The 22,198-nt window shown below is 43.1% G+C and overlaps 1 protein-coding gene across 3 annotated transcripts in view; it reads left to right on the plus strand.

Moving 5' to 3' along the window:
• The window catches only part of LOC143370484 (UPF0489 protein C5orf22 homolog), a 683,248-nt gene that overhangs the window by 402,181 nt on the left and 258,869 nt on the right, over window positions 1–22,198 (plus strand). For all 3 annotated transcript variants that reach the window (XM_076815684.1, XM_076815674.1, XM_076815694.1), the window contains exon 3: window positions 5,904–6,098. In XM_076815684.1, coding sequence (XP_076671799.1) covers window positions 5,904–6,098 — 195 coding nt within the window. The remainder of the gene's footprint in view (window positions 1–5,903; window positions 6,099–22,198) is intronic.

Genomic DNA, 22,198 nt, shown 5'->3' on the forward strand with positions numbered 1-22,198 from the left:
ATTAACTATTCAAACCTGTCCGACTTGTGCAATCCAAAATAAATACTGCCTTATTAATTTCAAATAATACTTGTTGTCGTATGAAATTCAATCGAGGCACACAATTTCTCCAAGCTTGCAACTGCAAAATCCTATTACATCCAAATGTTTCACCCTAAAACACGAGATTTTATAATAATAAGTGTTTTAACGATATGTAAAATAAATTCAGTATTGTTTTTTTTTCAATTTGAAGCATCTTAAATTATGTTGAATGGACTTGGGCACCTTCAAATTTTATAATGAATCTGGTTGTCAATTTTGGAAGTGGCCTAACTCCATTCTTGATAAGAAAACGCATATTATTCACTTAATAATTGCCACTGTTTTAATAGGAACTATAAATTTAACATCCTTAGATACACTTAAGCAGTATGACTCATTAGTATCCTATACGTATATTTTTAAATTCGTTGAAACGCAAACCCTTAAATATCTCGATTTGAAGATAAATGGACTTAGGCCACTTTCGAAATAAACGGCTCATATGTAAATGTTCCCGGTGAACTCGAACCGTGCAGAAAATTGCAAAAGGAGTGTAAATTTCTTCATTGTTCCTTTCTCGTCGCAGTCGGCAATTATTCAGCATCGGCCCATCCGTCATAATAAAGTGCATGCGCATCTTAGCCGGCGACGAAGCCATTTTGGTGAACGGTCCTCTATTATTTTACGCATTATGCATCGATTGCTAAGAGTAGAATGCGATGCAGCGCGTGGAGCGTGCAGTCACGTGTCTATTTTAATACGTCGAAATCATTAAGCGCACGGTTGCGCAATACTCCTAATCCCCTATCTTTGTCACGCGATTTTTAATTTGGATCGAGCCGCTGCGCTATCGCGCGGGCACGGGCGCGTGACGAGCATCGCGCGGCCCACAAAGCTTGTTCTACAAACACGTATCATTCGATTCTATAATGACTCATGGGCGAGTGAAGCAATCCTGGCCCGATGTATCATCGCGAACATAGTGTGGAACAAAGGAAAAGTGGCTTGTGCCGCTTGACCGCGATAGCGACCAATGATTACGATAGGAATATCCCTGCGTCATGTAAGTATATCGTTTTCGAGTAATTTCGCAAGACCGATTTTCCTTGCGCTTGCACGTGAAACCGGTGGTCTTGCGCGAGCGTAGTTCAGCATGGAGAAAGAAGCATCGCGTTACTCTGAGAAGGGAGAATTATTATTATTAAAACACTGACACCGCGAATCCTACTTCTGACTAACGAAGTTTACTTTCAAATTAAACTCTGACAGGGAACACTATTCGATTGGTGATCTGGAATCACGCAGGTTTCTTTATATAGATCGAAAGTATTTCTCACAAAGATCACAAAAATGTAAATTAAAAAGATGCTCCCAGCAGCTGGTCTGATCTTGAAAAATCAACAAAGGTGGAACAGGGGGAAAAAAATGAGGGATAGAGAATGACGAAACTGTCTGTTCAAATTTAAATATCTCTATTATATGAAAATACATTATAGTAAATGAATGACAATTCGTTAATGATAGATAATAATTAGAAAAAAATTAGTGATAATAAATGATAATACTAATGATGTCAGTGATATGTTTAGACTGTCTCGTTGATCAAGGTATGAAAGAAACAGAGTTCGCTCGTTGCAGTCATTGTGAAATTTATTATTGCTTCAATCACTTTTTTAAACCTTGTCGACAAGATTATCATAAATGTAATGGTTAATATTACCCACTGTTGTGATTTCATTAGTATTATCATTTATTATCATTAATTTTTTCTAGTCACTATCTATCATTAATCTATTATCATTCATTTACTATAATGAATTTTCATATAATAGAGATAATTAAATTTGAACACGCGGATTTGTCATTCTCTTTCCCTCATTTTTCTTCTTTCCCCGGTTCCACCTTTGTCCATTTTTCAAAGTTAGACCAGCTTTTGGGGAGCATCTTTAGTTTACACTTCTGTGAGCTTTGTGACATATACTTTCGATCTACATAAAAAAATCTGCGCCATTCCATCATCAATTGAATAGTGTTCCTTGTGAGGCCCAAATGCTTCAGAGATTAAAAAAGGAAAGAACCACGAAGGCGCACTTTCTGCAATCATCGACCCCATAAGCAAACACGCATATGTACCACCACCAGTAGATAGTACAAAAGAAACATCTGTTCCTTAATACGAACTGTCTTTTTTACTAATGAAATTCAATTCCGAATGAAATCTTCCGACACCTACCTGCGAACATCACTCATTCTATTATCGCCGATGTCCGTCTACCTTGGTGACTCCTTCGGCAATCAGTAAATACAGTGAATCATGTTTTCGAGATTAGTAAACGCTGTAGGAACCTGATAATATGATCAAATATTCCACTTTTCGTTCCCTGTATTTGAATCATTTTTAAGATCGCCGGGTTTATTAAAAAAAAAAGAGCGCTTGTACAGTTAGCAGATCGCTTTGCGCGAGGAAAAATCTGCTGCACCATCGGGCCAGCTAATTTTACGTCGTTCGCGCTCGGAATCCAAGGCAGGGCGTTGCACCCGTTGGGTAAAGTGCAATAACGCGATAATCCGCGTCGGTTCGATTTCGGCGGATATTTTCGTCCGCGGTGCGGGAATGACTCGCGAGCGGGCGAAGCACGTGGCAGGCCAGACCGAAGGCATTTCCATGCGCATTTACCGAACAGACGGTCGTCCATCACACCACCGTCGCGGGCGCAATTAAGCCGAGCAGTGCTGCATGCAAATCGGCGCATTGTCTTGACCCGAAGTGGCGCGATGTCGCCAGACCCGTTGCGCTTTCACAAACGCCACGCGGGGCCGCGGCTCCAGCCAATTCCCAAATCCGCCGTCCTCATGCATCACCTGCGCGATGCCATTGCTCTTGCATCGACGGACGCCCAAGTGCTCAAGTAAATGACGCCGCCATCGATCCCGCGGAGTTCTTCAATAACAATTTAGAAAGCTCCATCTACCTCTACACCTCGCTAAAGAACTACCTTTCTATCTCCATGAAATGATCCAAGTCTCACGTACTTATACGTTTTAACGGAACTTTCAAAATTTCAGTTCGCAATTTATAGCTACCATTTCTTAGAACAATCTTTAATTCATATAGATTTGGAGAAGCAAGTTTTCTTGGCTGACACAGCTTAGACTCACACGAAAGCCTCGATCGGTAATAATTGTAAAATTTGTGAATGTTTGACGCGTTGAAGATCAATTTAACCGAACACGGAGATGTGGGAAGATGCAGCGCTGGAATATGAATGTAAAAGGGAAGATCCAATCGGTCTGAAAGCAAGTAGAAGTAATCAAAATCGCTGGCATCTCCGTAGCAGATGAACCGTGGAAATCGATCAGGAAATGCTCGAAGATCGGATGTTTGCCTGTCTGCGAACGTCACAGGAACGTCTGGCATACGTGCATTGGGTAAAGCTGTTGGTTTAAGCGCAACGGGGATTCCGCAAGAGCCTTTTGTCCTTCCTCGATTCCAGTCAGGATCGCCCTGCCTAGCTCTGTTCGCATAAACGGGAAACGGGTTTCAGTCAGAAAGAGCTTTGGTAGTTGAGCGTAAAAGAACGATGCTTTGTCACCGGGGCAAAGAAGAAAGAGAAGAAAAAAAATGGACGCACCTCTTTCGATCGGTCTTGCTTACACCATCGGCCTCGTTCTTTCTTCTCCCTTTCGTTTTCTCCCTCTGCTGCAGCGAGAAGGAGGGCGACGAGAAAGCTGACGTTAGACGAATGCAAATGAATACGTCCCAGGGGAATGGATATTTTGGGGGAGAGGTGGAGGCACCTCTAATGTTTGGTCAACGTGTGGTCACCAAGCTTTTCAGATTTTCAGCAGAAACGCTGCTTTTATTCTTTCGAGTGGAATCCTTGAAAGGAAATATGGTGGCGAATAACTCTTGTAATACCATAATTAAATAATTATTATAGGAATCAAATTTTTGCAATTCTTCTGCAGATTTATCCATCAATGAACACTGTTATCAGCTTTTACATGATTCTAAATTGATAATACTGTACGTCTGTATATTTTTGCGAATAATACAATTTCACGGACTCATCCAAATCTCTCTCGAGAACCAGGATACTTGTTTTATTCCAATCGAGTGCTTAAAAGTACCTAATTACTGAAACTGCTTATTCCAAACATAAAGTGCTTTACTGGGAGCATGTTCCCCGCGATAAGATCTGCATTCGATGGAAATCCTTTGCAGAAATCGTCCCATTCTCACCCGTGCCCTCGGCCGAAATTGCATCGGGCCACCCCAGCTCTCCGTTTCGCTCAGCCACCGCGGGAAATGGTGGAAGAGGAGGCGGTAATTAAATTTCATTACGCGGACACTCGAGGCAGCGAATGGGGAAAAAAACACGCCAGCCGGGGCCATCGAAGGTCGTATTAAACGTTTGAGAGCCGCTGACCATAGTGATCGTTGGCTTTGGCTTTCCTCCTGCCAGCCTCCACCCTCTCGATCGACGAACTGCAACCCTCCGCGCGACCCGCTGCGGGCGCCGTTGTGTTCCATTGTTGTGAACGCATGCAAATTGCGATCCCGGTGCCGGGACGAGTATCAATTCTAACAGGATTAATTCGAGTGCAGTCATTGTTTTTTGCGCGTCACAAAAAGCGCCCTCCCCCCGCTGCCCCCGTTGCAGCCGAGCGTTTCGCCTCGTTTCGAACAATATCCAGGGAACGGGTTGCCATGCCTCAGCCAGCCTCGTTCCCGCGAAGTTTGCAAATTGCGTTCAATGAGTCGCAAAACAGGGGGTCCCCGTGATGCCGTTCGTTGGTCGTTTTTACTGGTAATCGGGCCAAGTGTTTCTTCGCCGTTCACTGTCTCCTTCAATGGGGTGGGTTGAAGATGTTGAACAAAGGGGAATTTAGTTTACTTGTAATCTCTATTAAGGGGTCATGCTCAGTCAGGAAGCCGAAAAAGGGTGGTCTTTGGAAATTTTTTACTCAAAAGCTATAACACATTTCTCAAAAAATCTTTTTTCCTTTTAAGGATTGCATCTAGTATCGTGCATCGTATTTTTTTTATTTGAAAATATTTATCAATAACTGAGTTATTGTCCATCACTCGAAGGTTCTGTAAAAAAAGGCTTCTGCGGTGACCACTGCTGCTCGAAAGTCGATCATCAAAAATAAAAAATTCAAACAATTTACTTATTATATTATATTATCTAATATTTGAACGCAGGATTTTTTTATCCGATGCTTAGTTTTCTTTTAATTGACGAAAATCAGGCAAGATTTATGATAAAAATTGAAACTTTTACTTTAAACATCAGCCATTTTTTCCCAAATCAATATTTCGAAAAATCCTTCGTTCAAATACTAGATAATATAATATAATAAGTAAATTGTTTTGAATTTTTTATTTTTGATGATCGACTTTCGAGCAGCAGTGATCACCGCAGAAGCCTTTTTTTTAGAGAACCTTCGAGTGATAGACAATAACTCAGTTATTGATAAATATTTTTAAATAAAAAAATTACGATGCACGGTACTAGATGCAATCCTTAAAAGGAAAAAACATTTTTTGAGAAATGTGTTATAGATTTTGAGTAAAAAATTTCCAAAGACCACCCTTTTTTCGGCCTCCTGACTGAGCATGACTCCTTAATGTTGGGAAATAATTTGAAGGGTAATTGGTTTGTAGCTTCAAGGGGAGTAACGTTGATTCAGGGTATTTCTGTTCTCATTGCGTTAGGATGGAATGGTGTATGTAGCGAACGGAGTAGGGACATTAAATGTTTAGTGATCGAGTGACATTTAGTGACACAAGTGTGGATGATAGTGTCCAGTATTTAAGGAGTTGGATGTATCGCCTATGAAATTTTAAGGGAGATAAATTTGTCATGTTCCAGAGAGACGACTTTACCGCTATCAGCTCTGCTCTACGCCAGTATTTGCCTGAACGAGACACGCCTTACATTCTGGACGTCGATTTAGATTTCTTCAGTACAAGGAACCCTTTCAAAACACTGCACGATCAAGTAAATCTGTACGACAAACTCGCGCCCCTATACGCTTTTCAACGCCCCGATTCAACTGATCCTGAGGTAAGTACCAAGAAATTGATCTAGAGTTGCATTGCTCGCGTAGGTACAGTGACTCACAAATTTTCGGGTCACTAACCACCACATGTTGGTAGTTTTATTGTTCTTATCACTGTTAGTAAATCCAGGCGATACATATGCACGAAAGTCAACCACACATATTCCAAATTTACACGAACAAACCTGTGAGTTGCCGTAACTACGATATTTAAAATATTACGCTTCCAGCATCCATCGAAATAAAAGTAGCATAAAGAACTATCGCTACTAACCCAGGAAGAATCATACCCCTTTAGACCACGATATTAACTTTCACTGACTATTCCCAAGTCAGTCGTTAACATTGGCCCATCAGATCCACCGCAAACTCATTAATCACGTCACCGAACTAATTCCAACCGACAGCAATTCTACTGAACGGGAAATCCGAAAATTCTTTCACCGCGCGAAACAAAACCTTCACGAATTACAACCAAGCTTCCACTAAAACCGGCACGCGATCCCCTTCGACGGCAATTAGCTTCGAATTAACCCTAAAGGAATCGAATACCTCCGCTGTACATTAAAAGATCCGCGCCCCTTGTGAGCGAGCTCGAAGAAAGCGCGCTGGCAACGTGATCGAACAATCGCCGAGGCCAGAACGAGAAAACCTCGAGTTCGAAGGAGCCCTTTAGCGAGACGATCGTTCCGCAAGCCACCCAGTTCGAACTGGGGGCTGAATTAAACGCGAACAACAACCAGACTCGGCCAAAGACGGAAATTCGCGATGTCGAGAGCAACGGCGACGGGGGCGGGCGAGGCGGGGTGGCGTGGGGGTGTACTGGCAACGAGCGGAAGATTTGCGAATAATTAGGTGGGCCGACAATAGCCGGGGTCCCGTGGCAGACCGGATACACAATGTGGCCTGCCACCAGCCGGATAATAGACAGAGAAGAACGACTCTATGGGGTTTTAGGATTCGACGGACATAATGGCACTGGCCTATTGTCTACGTAGCTGCAGACTGCCAACATCCGTTTTCGAGGGCGGCCACGCCGGCTCATCTGCATGCCAGCCTTCAACCCTTCGAGTGTTTGGTTTCCAGCATCGAGGATGCAAATATCCTACCTATCCGCGATCCCGGCCCGGGATGATCGGTCGCCATCGATCACGTGAAACGGGATACGGCAATTCGGCTGGATACTGATCGGCCCATTGTTCTTATAGGAAAATGGAGAAGTAATCTTGAGCGAGGGAGGGAAAGCGTGAATGCTTCAAGGGGTCATGCTCAGTCAGGAGGCCGAAAAAAGGGTGGTCTTTGGAAATTTTTTACTCCAAAGCTATAACACATTTCTCAAAAAATCTTGTTTCCTTTTAAGGATTGCATTTAGTACTGTGCATCGTAATTTTTTTATTTAAAAATATTTATCAATAACTAAGTTATTGTCCATCACTCGAAGGTTCTGTAAAAAAAAGGCTTCTGCGATGACCATTGCTGCTCGAAAGTCGATCATCTAAAATAAAAAATTCAAAAGAATTTACTTATTATATTATATTATCTAGTATTTGAACGCTGGATTTTTTTAGTAAATTCTTTTGAATTTTTTATTTTAGATGATCGACTTTCGAGCAGCAGTGGTCACCGCAGAAGCATTTTTTTTAGAGAAGCTTCGAGTGATGGACAATAACTTAGTCATTGATAAATATTTTTAAATAAAAAAATTACGATGCACGGTACTAGATGCATTCCTTAAAAGGAAAAAAGATTTTTTGAGAAATGTGTTATAGCTTTTGAGTAAAAAATTTCCAAAGACCATCCTTTTTTCGGCCTCCTGACTGAGCATGACCCCTTAATAGCTATCGATCCTCCGTGATATCGAGATCCCGTGAATTAGGATATAGATACTTTACTCTCTAAGGCTCCGCTTTTATACTTCTTTCCATAAGTCACTGCGCCTTCTATACACACGAGAGAGTGTACCAGAAGCTGCCCCACATCTGACACGGAGCATACAACTTGATACTCATGAAATATTCCAACTCGTAATTCGTGACCCAGTACCACCGAAATCCCGCCTTCGGTTGGCATCCGCAGGCCTCTAACGGTCTTCATCCCCGATTTCTCACGAATTTCCATGCGCAACTGCCTTCTCCGGCACCCTACTTGCCGATCTCCAAGACCATCCTCCCGTTCTGTCCGATCCAGGAATTCACACGAACCACCACGCGATTCCTCTTCATCGGGTAACGAATCTTTGCTCGAGATCGGCTCGATCGTATGTTAACGCGAAGGAAATCCCTCACCGTGGGATATTCGCAAGGTGCGTGGCTCTACGGGATATATCGGTTGTCGTTTATGCAAATCGGCTGCGGTCCGGTTAAATGTGTGTCAGCTACACTGGGGGCTAGCTCGAAGAAGAGGAGAGGCTGGGCCTCTTTCGGTGGGGCGCAGGCTACTCTCAGCGGACCGCGTCTCGTGCATAAAATCACGGCCTGTCGCAGATATGGCGCATATTTATACATATGGCGGATGGCTTCGATCTAATGTATGCGGGACTCGGTGTGCTACCTGTCTTACCCTGAGAACTCGGCGTTGCATTGTGATTGTAATCGCCGGCTGCAGGTCAGCCAGCGGCCTAACCGGGGTCAGGGTCATTCTTGAATTATTTAAATTACGCAACCCACCTTCCTTCCTCACTTCGGGGACGCGCGAGCGCCTGTGTGCGGCGCGCCTTCCTCCGCGATCTTTTGTCGCGCAAAATCCTACCGAAGGGTTAGCAAGGGGACAGGGGAGTAGTGAAGATACGGGGTGGAATAGGGAAAGAGTGGAAGAGGGAGAGCCTTGGAATTCTGATAAGGGATATGCATAGTGTTTGGGAGACGAGATCCAAAGGTGTTCCTTGGTGTTCGTTTGATGATCGATCGAGTTCTGCAGCAAGGGTTGTGGAGAAGTACCAATGTCAGTTTTGAATGGGAAAGGTGGCTGGGGCTGGACCTGTATCTGCTCTACTGTTGTGCTCGTTTTCTAGGTCAATAATGTTTCTGGGAAGATATCGAGTGGTGGAATTTCTTGGTAGTTCTTGTTAATTTTAAGGGTTGTAGAGGAAGAGTGTATGTTTGAATGAAATAGAACGTTTGGGGGAGGTTGGTCCAATATCCTTGTCCACCGTGCGAAAAGTGTTACAGTGTTGTTTAGGGGTAGGTATATCTGTATTCAGTTGCCATGAATATGAACAGACTTAATCCATGAAAATCCTCCATACATCGAGCCCACAAATAATTGAATATTCCCTAGTATACTGCATGTACGATACCATAGATTTGCGAATTGAAAGGGTACGGTATCCCAAATACGATTAATATTTCGTCACATGTTTATTCAGCCATTCTGCTCTTACAAACTGCGCCTAATTAAATCTGTGTCTATAATTGAATATATTAAAGAGTTCTTGTGAAAAACACTGTAAGTGCCAAAAATCAAATTCTGTGCTTATTAGTATTACCAGTGGTACGTAGAACATTTTCCGATAAAAAGATTTCTTTTTAATTTTGTTTTCTACAAGGGCTCTTCAGTTCCAAAAGACTCTGTCCGCTCTCGTTTAAAGCGTCTTAAAACAGGGAACAAATTCTTCAGCAAATTCTTCCATCATATTAGAGATTCCCCCGAGTGTTCGTTCGATTATATCTGCACAGTTGTTAGTCCCATGGTTCATCGAAGACGCCCTCAGATATCGACCGATTGGCACATTGAATTCCATCGTTCGTTGAATCCCTTCGCTCCCAATTCCTTTTTCTCAGGGATGCGATGCCCCACCGAGGTCCCTGCGAAAGAAGAAATGACACGAGCGGGGGGTCCAGTATGCAAAACGGGCCCGTTTTCTGGCCTCCCTGAATATTGATGTGTAGCCGGCTATGCAAATGAGCGTGAGAATGCAGCTCGTGCCGGATGGTGACGCGAATAGACGAACCGGAAGTAAGCCAGCAACCCGCCTTCTCCCTCTCGCGACGTGCCCTTTCTTTCGTCGGGGTCGAATTATAGTCGTTGACTTCTCTTGCCAACCTCGAGCCCGAAACAAGAGCAACGCGATTTTTTAAAAATGCTTTTTCATTTACACAGTGGCATAAGGTAAATGTCCCAATACCTGGACATTTAAGGTACGGCGGAAACGCGATTGAGAATTTTGCAGTTATACAAGTCGATTTATATAAAAACGATTTTGCAATAACATGGGGCGCTTTGTGTACTTTATGATTTAAAAAAAAAACAACATTCATAACTTATTTATAATAATTTTTAAACAATTTGATTACACACAGTAATCTATAGTTGTAATATGTTGTGATTTAATTTACTGTAAAATTCTGTACAATTGTTATAAGAATTGGTTCTATAAACGCTTTGTAACTTATATAGAACCTAAAAAATAAAAGTTTTGGAACCTAAAAAATAAAAGTTATAGAACCTAAAAAATAAAAGTTATAGAACCTAAAAAATAAAAGTTATAGAACTATATAGGAACCGTAACTTATACTTATATAGTCTGATATTTAGGTTCTTTATAACGGTTATTCCGAATAAAGGTTCTTCATAACTCTTTCAGTCAGAACCTTCATACAACAGTTTGAAACAGTTATTTTTGAAACCTATTCAAGCCCTGATTACAACATCAGTGTGTTGGCTTTGGGAACTAATGCATTTCCGAACAAATATTTTTCACCTAAAATCTTCACTTCACCCTTCCGCAGCATTGACGCTTCAAATAACACTTCGAGTTCCCCATCAACAAATTTCACCCTTAAAACAGGCGACAATACATCCTCAGAGCTAACTGTACGAAATATAACGTCACATTAGCATTGACCTGTACTCGTCCATAAAACAACCCCTGCAACAACGTGTCCCAAAACCGTCACCCAATGAGAAAGCATTCTCGCCGTGAACCCGGCCCTCGGAATTCGAAGAGCAATAACGCTGTCTCAGCGAACTTCTCGTCGTTCCCGTTCCTCCAGCCACTCCGTTCTTATCCAGTTAACGGCGTTTACCCCGTTGAAATATCTGCTCGAGCCTCCGGCACGAGGCCACGGGACGGGACGGTGATAAACAACGACGGAATTAAATATACAATAAAGCGCGCAGATCCTGGACAGCGAAAGGGCGTGGTGGGGGTGGAAAGCTGTAGGCGAAACTGCTTTACCGACTGCGCCTTCCACTCCGGCATTTCAACCCCCCACCAGCGGCTGCCACCCGCCACCCGCATAAATAAATCCAATTGGCTCGAATAAAATGTACGAAACGAAGTCGCGCCAATGGCCGGGTATGTATTTTATTTTCTCTCATTTTCCTCTCCACCCCCGGCCGCGCCAGCCAGCCAGCCGGCTGTTTCCTCCCTCCCCTCCGACCTTCCTTCGCCGTCTGTGTGGTAACGGCATAGTAGGATAATTCAATCACGACTTTTCACGGATTTCCCATCGAAGGAAACACGCCGGTTAGCCGGCGGAAAGATTTCGTTTTCTCGCTTTTCCAGGCGCCGACGCCTCTTAAAATAGTGGCGGACTTTCTCTCCACGTTTATTCCCTCCCCGTTCTGCCGCTTTCTGATGAGTTATAAGGGGTACGTACTCGAAGAGGTCGTGAACTTTTTAGCGTTATAAGTACCAACATTGCCATCGGTGCACTTTTTGTCAATCGTTTTTGTAGAACTCGCAGTTATTGTTTTCTATAGTAGATCAAAATTGATGTCACTGTTGCTTTTGGAGTGTTTGCAAGTGGCTTTCCATTTCCAAGCTTGAATATCCAGTATTCGTTAGTGTATTTCAAATTTACTTTCATTGCCACAGAGTCGCACACCTACGTTTCCACTCACATTTAACTGTTTTTTAGCTCTGTTGTATTCCAGTTAAATCAGAGTGCTTTTTTCTGTATATCAAAACCCTGTGAAATTTCACCCATCGAAATCACAAGTCGCTTGGGAATTATGATGGGAGTACCACCTTCGCAGGACAATCGGAAATAGACGCGAGAACGGTCGAGCCTCTTTAAAATGTAGGAATGAAAACTGGATCACGTGGTCCCGGCCACGCGGAGGGAAGATTTCCTCATTGACAAGGGGAACCTCGTTGAGGTAGGTCACTCCCGTAATTACCTTCTCTCACGGAAGTCCCCGGCCGCCTCGAACTTTGGTCTCAACGTTGCGTAGGCCCTTCGCAAGGTCGCCCTTCATCCCCTACAATTAAGCCCCGCGGCAATTAAATCGATAATGCCACGGAGGCGTCCTTTAAGCCCACAACACCGCGACGTTTAATGTGTACCGCGTAACGAGCCCTTCCCTCCGGTCGATTTATAACGAACCACCGAAATTGCGGCACGTCGTTAAGATCCGTTCCCGATCTCCTTTAACAACGTTGCCCACGCTCCGCGTGTAATTTTCGAGCGATCGGCTCGATTCCTTCGGGGCTGATCAAAGGCTCCTGTAATGGTAAGAAAATCGAAACCCTTAACGCGAGCCTCGCTGCTGAAATCGCTGGAAGATCAGTTTAAAAAATGAGGCACCGTTGCAAGGAAGTTCTTTAAGGATTCTCAAAGAGAAAGCATGGTAAAACTGATAAACATGGATTTAATAATCAAGTGTGATTAAAAATCAATTTTACTTTGTCTTTACCTCCGATTTATTAAATCCCCAAGAGGGTTGCTCGTCACGAATTCTTAATTCAAAATGCGACTCGGGACATCTAACGCCGATAGGCTGACTCTATAAACCATATTCAGCTAACAGAATCTCAAAGTATTCGTCTGTGCACTTTAACAAAGAAACTGATAATGGTTGAGGGAGTCTTTGGAAAAACCGGATAAGAACCAACACCGCCATCTGTTATTGGTGATAAGAACGAGGGGTTCCTTCGCAGTTTCCGGATAAGCCGCTCACTTCGGGGGTGACGTGACGAGCGACGCCGACGCCATGTGCCCAAAATGGCCGCGGATCGTTAAACGGTCACGCGCAAACTCCCCGGAGGGTGGTGGGACAGGAAGGTTTGGTTTTAGGGGTGTCCCCGCTTCTTAATAGGATCGAAGAATAGTTACGACGTCAGATCCACGCAGTGACGCGATACACTGTCCAAAGATGCGTTTCAAACGAACACGCAAATTGCACGGGGGATGATTCAGGAACGTTAGAGTCCCTCAGAGCCTTTGTTCGCGCGAATATGCGCAGGACAGTTGGTAAACTTGGAATCGTATCGCGTCTGTTCCTACGTTGTTCAATTATGGATGCACAATGTAGAGTATTTAATATTGTTAAATTTTTTGAGCGGTCGGGGGAGGTACATTGCATTGCAGTTGCGTGATGAATATTCTCTTAAAGGACTAGCAAAGTACAAGCGGAACTGAGATATACGATAGACGAAGTGATCTGAATTATTGATTAGTTATTAGCCTTCATTCCTACATCTCGAATTGTTAATCCATCGCTTTGCTTTGATAACGTAATCAGTTACACTATCTGGACCAAAAGGAGTAGTTACCAGGGTATAGTTTCGTGTTTGATACCAACCTTTTTACTTGAAATGTGCCCACCACTGAATTTCACCCCCTCTAGGACAATATGTACGCTGTTGATCCCCGCCACGTTATTCGAAAATTTGCTGAGTTTCGAAGTAAATGGTAATTCATTACGCGGAGCCGGGCAAATGGTGAACTTTCATTTCCACGATAATAGAATAGATATAGATCCGAATATTAATCGCCCGGTGCGCAAATACCTATTAGCAAACATGGCGGATATACCGTTTATTGAAAGCCGAACAAGCTCTCTCAGCGTTTACACATTGTTTAATCGTCGAAATACAACGCGAACGTTTCCATGAAACCGAAGGGAGAAGCTCCATTACTCCCCTCTCTTTTCCCATCGAGACCTAAAAATTTATCTCCCACTCAAATTTAAATCAATGCACGTTAACCGAATCAACATCCCCTAAATAAAGGTTCAAGCCATCTAACATTGTACAATCTCGAATTTCTTGAGAAGTAGCCTCTATATTAACCCTTAACTGGTATCCTGGGGTCGCCCGTGACCCCAAGCACCCAAAGTTCGATGTACAATTTTCGGTTGTCTAAGTTGGTAAACTGAATTTCTAATTAATTTTATAATAATAGTTAAACTTTCTACGCTTCTATTATTTTACACATTATCTAAGATGAAAATATTCATAGTGGCTGCTCTAGTGTCGACTTTACAAATTTCTGTGTCCTTTTTTATTTGGGGTCTGCCACGACCCCAGTATACCAGTCACGTTTGCCAAAAACAGTATACCAGTTAAGGGTTAAAGCAAAGAAACCTAAACTCGATCCTCCTTGCTGCAAACCTCTCGCGGAAGCAAACAAATCTGGAGACACACATGATTCCCTAGTCAACTACAATAACACGCGTAGCAACCACCAGTTCGCCTGAAAGTCCCAGAGGAAGCATTCCCGGTCGCAAAGAGCTCGAGCCGCGGTTAACGAAATCACCCTGCGCGCGGAAGGTTCAACGACCTGCGAAGTCCTAGTCGACCCCAACAGGTCGCCATCGAAGTTTCGTCGACAAAGAACGCGAGATCAGTTGTTTAAGGCAGGAACAGTTGGTCCGACACGGCCGCGATCGAGTCGCCGTGCAAGCAGTTACGATAGGTGTTCGGGCGCGTGTCTTGCAACGGAAGCAGCGACGTGATCCGGGCGGGTTCGTTGACCGTAAAGCTGCTGTTTCTCGTCAAACTGACATGGGTCGTTGAACTGGTCATACGCCAACCTTTCGGTCACGAAGGTGGACATTAATCTGCGAAAAAGGGTAAGCGCATCCGGCGGCGTGGCGTGTCCGCGCCTCTCGGGTGGATCCCGTCGCACTGTTCTTTCAGCGGGCGCGTGCGCTCGCATGCCAGTAATTGCAAGTGTTGCACTTGCAGTTCGCACATTTCAAATACGCTGCAGTTGGCCATGCCATCTGATGCCCCTACGAATGTCTTACGGCCCGAAAGGGTTTCTTAAACCAGGCTTGGCATTCGGTCACGCCGCTCTGGGGGCTGGGCACTCCCCCTCCCGCCCCCTACCGCTGGCGCGCGAAACCGCGCGCTGCTGTGCCCCGTCACAGGGACACCCTTATGCCAGAGTGTTCTTCATCTGCCTGGTACCTTTTTCGTTCGTTTCTTTCAGGGGAGAGTTTTTATATTTCCTATCGTCGGGCGTGCGCCTTTCCTCTTGTTATTTTTTTTATTTCTGCTTGTTGGTGAGCTTTAGTAACTAATGGCTTGTTAATAATCACGCGCATTGAGTAATGGCAGTTGAATTTGATTTTTAAGAGCATTATTGGTAGGAGGATGTGATTTTAGGATTGACTTATTGTTAGTGGAAAATTGAGCGCAATTATTTTTTTTATCTCGACTCACGTTATAAATACTTTATGGTGTTAGTTTCTATCTCACTTTCTGCTTTGTGCGTAAACTTTTAAATATTGTTTTCAGCGTCAGTAGCTGGAGGTACTGAATATTTTGCATTTACGGGACTTCTATTTACGGGATATAAATTGAGGGTATACATATTGAGGTATTGCAAAATTAACTGATGAAGTGTTTTATTGCAAAGGTTTGCATGTTGCTCTTTTACAACACTTCCACATGATACGTGAATATTAATGAAATATTATTTCAATCGCAGCAGCTGGTTTCCGTTAAAACGATGCTCCTCAAATATTGAAGTCGGTATATTGTGAATAATTAATACATATGCGGTTCCCTGAAAGAACTCTCATGATCCGTGATCCATGTCCGCGAGATACCCCTGGAGAAACCTCGCGCGTGCCGCCCATGATTATGTCATTAAACCAATTAGAAAGACATAGGAGGTTTGACATTTCGTTGAACGCTCGCTAATGGCTGTCGAATCACGTCACGCATTAGAATAGAAAAGATCGTTCTGTTTGTCCCCGGCTAAAAGTCTGATGACTATCTATGAAAAGGATTGATTGCGCGGCAGGCCGCTTGAATTCTTGGTTACCGCATAATGAGAATTCCTCGCTGAATACGAATAGTTATGTTTAACAATCGGTCATTATCGATGGCTAACGTTACGTTCTATAATGAATGGGACTATTGGCGAAATGTTAATTATTTCTAATGATCCAGCTGGAGAAACGTTTATCATCGATCCGCCAAGCCGAGCAGCTTCACTGTCAGTTTCAACGATAAACGTTTCTCGCGTTCCGGTCGAAATATCACTGTTTTCTTTTGCGTTTCATTCTATCCTTTGGCATTAAACACCTCTAGGTTTGACATGAAATCTGGTCGATGATGCGAATTCTTTTAATAGACTTTTATTCGTAACTTACTAACGACGTGTTAAAAGCTTCATCGCGTTGCGCGCAGGTGCTATAAAATTATATACCATTCACGCAGAGGCAATAAACGTTCACTTTCAAAGATTACGTACTACTCAGGAATTCGTTAGCAGTTATTTTTTCTACATTAAGCTCTACTAATATTTCCACCTATCCCTACGTTTACGCTCTTCATTACCGAATTATTAAATCTCTCCGAGTCTTCAACGCGGGACAATCATTCCCATAAGGAATAAAAACTCTCTTTGCCGATCAGTGCCAATTAATTCCATATCAAAGGACGAACACACCTGGATTTCCGACCCAATCTAATGAGAAACATCGCAGGTACGTTGCACCGTTATCTGAGATCTAACACCTCACCATACCATTTAAAGCTGAAGCATTAACCCGAATGAACAATTCGTCAGCCAGATATTGAATAGAATCAAGATCCTCGAGGTGCTCTATTACCGTGCGTGCCAGATTCGTTGCGATAAAAACGAATGCGTGCAGATGCCCCGATATCTCCTTAAGACGCCGATGCGCAATAACGCATTGATCGGCGCCCAATAAAAACGAGCCGCGTACAAGCTCGTCGAGATCGCCTGGCGCGATAATTCGTTAATCATCGAAGCGCCCTTATTAATGACGTTCGGCGTTCCCGTTTCGTAATTGCACCGCCAGCACGTAATCGTATTTGAAACAATATCGCCGCTGTCGCTGCCACGGGGTAATTAATTCTACGCGTTGATTCGAGGGATCGTATCGCGAAGGGAGTTGGCGAGGAGCTGTTCAGGGATGCTACTCTTTCCTGCGTGATTGGCGAAGTCCGCATCCGCGGCTCCTTTCCTATCATTTAATAGAGCGTTAATAAACGCTCCAAGGCCCTCGCGTCCTTCGACGCATTCAGGGGGACGTTCAAAGGACGTCGGTTCCCGCTGGTGATTTCAGTACGTTTCGAAAATCGCTCAACTATTGGCACTGGAGCGTGGATCTGATCATCAAATGCGCATTAACGAGGTTCAAGGGAAGCCTTGAAGGTTTTGTGCCAGCAAGAAACAGTATAATTTCGCTGTGCATTCGCCATCTTGCAGCGCAAATTAGCGCCTTGAATGTATCATACTTTGGATCTGTACTTTTTCCCTTTCGTGCAGTCTGCTTCGCGTTCCGCGTCTGCTGATTACTTTCATGGAAGTATTAGCTTCGCGTACTTTTAACAGAGAACAGCAAGCTAGAATTCCGTCCGGTGAATTCTATTCAAGCACACCCTCGATTAAACCAAGTTTTCACCCTCCAAGTGTGTCCACGGTTCAGAGCTGCTTGTCTCCCACGGCGCGATGACGATGATTCGCAACGTTCGATCAATCAAGCCCCTCGATACGCAAATCTATGTATATATGAAAGACGCGCATAATTGAGAACTCGTAACGATCCAAGACTGCACGATGGGCCTGACGAAAGAGTCTATTGATAGACGTCCGTGTAGGCGAGCAGAATTGCTCGTTCGCGCTGCTTTCAATTGCACCAGCCCTATAAACACAATTATACGGCCGAGTACCATCGTTATATCGTTACAAATATTGTGCAAGGATTCTTCTATAAAAAAAAAAAAAAATTCCGAGCGAATCCGAACGAAAGGCGCCGGGAACGTTACTGAACAGCCTTTCACCGTGAAAGAACTCGGTAATTGATTGAGCCACGTGTTTATTTATCATAGAATAACAGCAGGATTTAATAGGACACTCGTCGAAGGATTCGCTCCGAGAAAGCGTCGATAATTTAATCGGCGTTCGACGTCGGAAGAGCGCATCGGTCGAGTCATTCGTATTCTTAGGCGCTCGGTTTTTCGATGATTCATGCAGTTGTCGATCGCCTTAAAGATGTGCTAAACGGGTGCAGTAATGGTCATGCTAAATAATTTATGCGCCGCATGAGGCAACGTTTATTAATAAGCGTACTTGACGGAGTACAGAGAAACTTTTAATTGTCGCGGGCGCCGTTGACGGGGCCCATTTACGTCGACCATCCGTAGTCACGGCGGTGCCCGTCGCGTGTCTCCGATATTTTGCTGAAACAACACCGCGCCGAGCCTGCATAAAGCGAGCAACAACTAGAGAAAGAATAACATGACGAACGTTTAACGTCTGCCAGCTGCTTTGCACGAGAGCTTCGACTGAAGACGTTGCCAGTACCCTTCAAACCTTACATCCGCCAATTATGGAACAGCATTTCTTCGCTCCGAACATCCTCGTTGAAATCCTTCATACCGAGCAGGTATGAGATTGAAAAGGGTGAGAGCGAATAGTTCTCTACATAAGTATGTAACTATGGAGCAGGGAGAGCTGTGTTAAGGGGAGGTTCCGGTTTACATGTCGATTTTTTTTTTATTTCATTTTTCGAATGTTCAATCTTTTGGGAATACGTGTTTAAAAGGATTTGTTGAAATTCGTAAAATTCCCGAAGTTATAGGCATTTGAGTAGCGGCAAATGCATGGGTAACACCCGGCCACGCGCACTCACGTAAAACTTTAAACGCGTTTTTCTCGAAACAGTGTTTTCAAAACGGTAGGCGCTGTATCTACAAAAATTATTATCCGATTCGACTGAAACTTTTTTTATTTTGAAGAATATACTTCTGGCTAGGGGGAACTAGAAAAAATTACAAAAAATTAAAATTTTTTAATTTTTAAAGGTGTTGAAAGGACGAAAAATACAGGGAAAAGTGATTTCAAACTTGAAGTGTCGTTATTTTCTAAAAAAATATCATTTCTTGTAATTTTTTCGAGTTCCCTCCCTAGACAGAAGAATAATCTTCAAAATAAAAAAGGTTTCAGTCGAATCGGATAATAACTTTTGGAGATACAGCGCCCACCGATTTGGATCAATTTTTTGACGCCTTGACTTTAACGGCTACCCAGGGCCGTTTGCAATGATTAATTATAAAACAAAAAATATATTTCTATAATTTAAGACATCCTTAATACAATGCAAAAAGTCCCATTAAATTATATATACTAGTTTTCCTTTAATTAATTCCTAAATATCACCTATTTTTTTGGGCTCTAGACTGGAACCTCCCCTTAAGCTCAGTTACCCGGAAGATCAGGCGAAGACGCCCTGAAAAAAGCACCCAAATTTCGGAAGATTGTGCAAGAAATTTGCCGACTAAACACACCAAATGTGTATGTTGCTGTCTAACAAATATATTTCATAGAAATCCTTCGACTAAAACACAAGTTCACCGCCAGTTCCTTTGTCGAGAAGTAGGTAGGTACCTATCGAAATCACGAGCTTTGGTCTTACTTCCGAGTTCCTTACTACCTAATTTTCGGGACACAAGTGGTACCACTCGGTTACCCTCGACGCAAGCTTTCCCAAGATGTACCTATGTACCACGCTGCACTCCAAAAATCCCCTCGCATTGTTTTCTATCGTCATCTCTTCGATCCCATTAATTCTGACCAATCACCAGCCGCAAGGAGACAGCTAAAGATTAATTGAAAGGCGTGCAAGCAAGAGACACCAAGTTCTCAATGTCACGCGTGCGACTCGGCGGACTCTCGGTCCAAAGTTGTCCACGATTCCAGCGAGATCGTTCGAGAAGCTGCGATCGGGGCGGCACAAGGTCGAGCGATTTGAAAGTGGAAGCACGCGAGCACACGTGGACACAGAGGCGCGTACTCGCGTCAGCGGAGCCAACGCCTCGCGTATATATCGGCCCGCGAGGACGGGTTAGACACACACCCGTCGATCCAGTATGTAGATTTGTGCAGGTGTCGCAGCGTTTGCTCCGCGTAGTTTTCAATTTTAATCGGTCGACCGAGGGAAGAGAGAGAGAGAGAGAGAGAGAGAGTACTGCCTGGCTGACAGGACACGCACGCGCGTACACGCGTACCAAACCGCCTCTCTTTGTTTCGCTCTCTGCTGTTCGGCCTTTTTCATTAAATCGTCAAGCGTATGAAGCAAAGATTTAACGTTCGTTAATCGTTCATCAAGTCCACCGTAGCTGTTCCGCCGCGTGTATCTGGATTTGATCCCATTAACGGGTGTAACTTCCGTTGCTGGCGACCACGACACTACACGTCCGGATGTCTCACGGCAATTTAATGATGTAAGACCGGTTGATGTAGGATAGAAAGTCTTAGTCAAATTTTTATAATAATAACATATATCTTTCACTACAAACAGATACAAAAAAACTATTACACCCAAAAGGGGTGGTTAGTTGTTGGGTGTCCGAACGAGACTACCAAACCCGCTTCCTACAAACCTTCATAAGATCCTTTCGGTGGAGGGATAACAGAGTCGGTGGAGAAAATAACTTGTTGCTTATTGGGCGGATTGAAATCGGTCGATACTATCGGTGAGTTGGAGAAGAAACAGGGATGACAACGACTGACCGCCTACAAGTCACAGCGGACACTCTCCAGATCTCCCTGGTTTAGAGCCGATTTCTCCAGGGAAAACACAGTACAACTGCTCTATCGCTGAAAAGATAGGGAATGCAAACTAAGTGCAATTTAATATATATTAAAAATTAAGTACCTGTATTTTGTTTAAGTACGAACGTTTAAGTTAGAGACTGATACCTAGAATATATTATTATTGAAACGAGGTGCCAATTTGGCTGTGTTTATACCTAGTAAGCATTTATAAAAAACTGTTACGTATTCTTTATGGCAAAATAAACATATTTAAAAAAAACACTCTTTAGATCGAAAGAACCTAACCGCTCACCCTTGCACTTTTACGGTCAGCGGGAGGTTTCCGGCGCGCGCGCGGGTAGTGAACTCATAAAGTCCTTAGACCTTGGGAACGTTTGGTGACTGCAAAGAAATTTCGTTAGTAAGGGGTAAAGCTTGGAATTTACAACGGCTAAAAGGTCGGAGTGCTGCGACGTCTGTTGACCTACCGGCTTCGAGGAAGAAGTCTTAAAATGTAATTGTAAGCACGATTTAAAATATGTTTGTTACGCAGATGGCAAGTGTACGCACGCTACAGTAGGTTACCGTTGATTATTGTAATCGCTGAGATTGCAAGGTGGTGATAAGGCGACGAGATGGTAATCAAGATGAAGGTTGCTTGTCTTTTGCTCGTTTGCTGGTGATTTGGGTACTTAAAATCGGTGGTCTCTTGCTTGAATAAGTAATCGAGTTCTGAGAGTCATTGGTACCATGCAAGGTGATTTAACCGTGTTCCAAATGCAGTGCGCGGGTAGGGTTGCCAAAATTTTTTCGGAAATATATAGTACTTTACTTTAAAGCGGTGCAAAATGAAACTACATTAAAATAACCATACCTTAGTTTTTAAATGTATATTGTTCTGTGCATTTTGCGTTATTAATTAATTTATCGCCTTTAACAAATATGACTAAAGGTTTGATGGCACTGAAAGTTCAAATTAACATATATGAAGAGCTCATTTTTTATGAGAGATAGACTGGTTCTGTTTCTTTCGTCCCGCCACTTCATTTTCATTATAAAAAAATCTTCTCTGTTAAAGTTTAAATTTGTAAATTAAAATTTTTGATGTTGCCATAGAATAAAGAAATAAGTAAAACTTGTAGAATTTTACCTCGGGGTAGAATGAGCTTTCTTAATTTATTCTTTAACAATAGAATATATTTACAAATTTTGGTGACGTAATAAATGTGTGTAATACCACAATCTTAATTATGCACATTCAGATATCGAGAAATGGAAATTCATTTAAAAAATTAAAAATTAAATTTTAGAGACTTCCAATTGGTTTTCTTTTCAATTTAGCTTTTTGGATAAATGAG

This window comes from Andrena cerasifolii, chromosome 1 (genome assembly GCF_050908995.1).
Source record: "Andrena cerasifolii isolate SP2316 chromosome 1, iyAndCera1_principal, whole genome shotgun sequence".
Taxonomy (NCBI): Eukaryota; Metazoa; Arthropoda; class Insecta; order Hymenoptera; family Andrenidae; genus Andrena; species Andrena cerasifolii.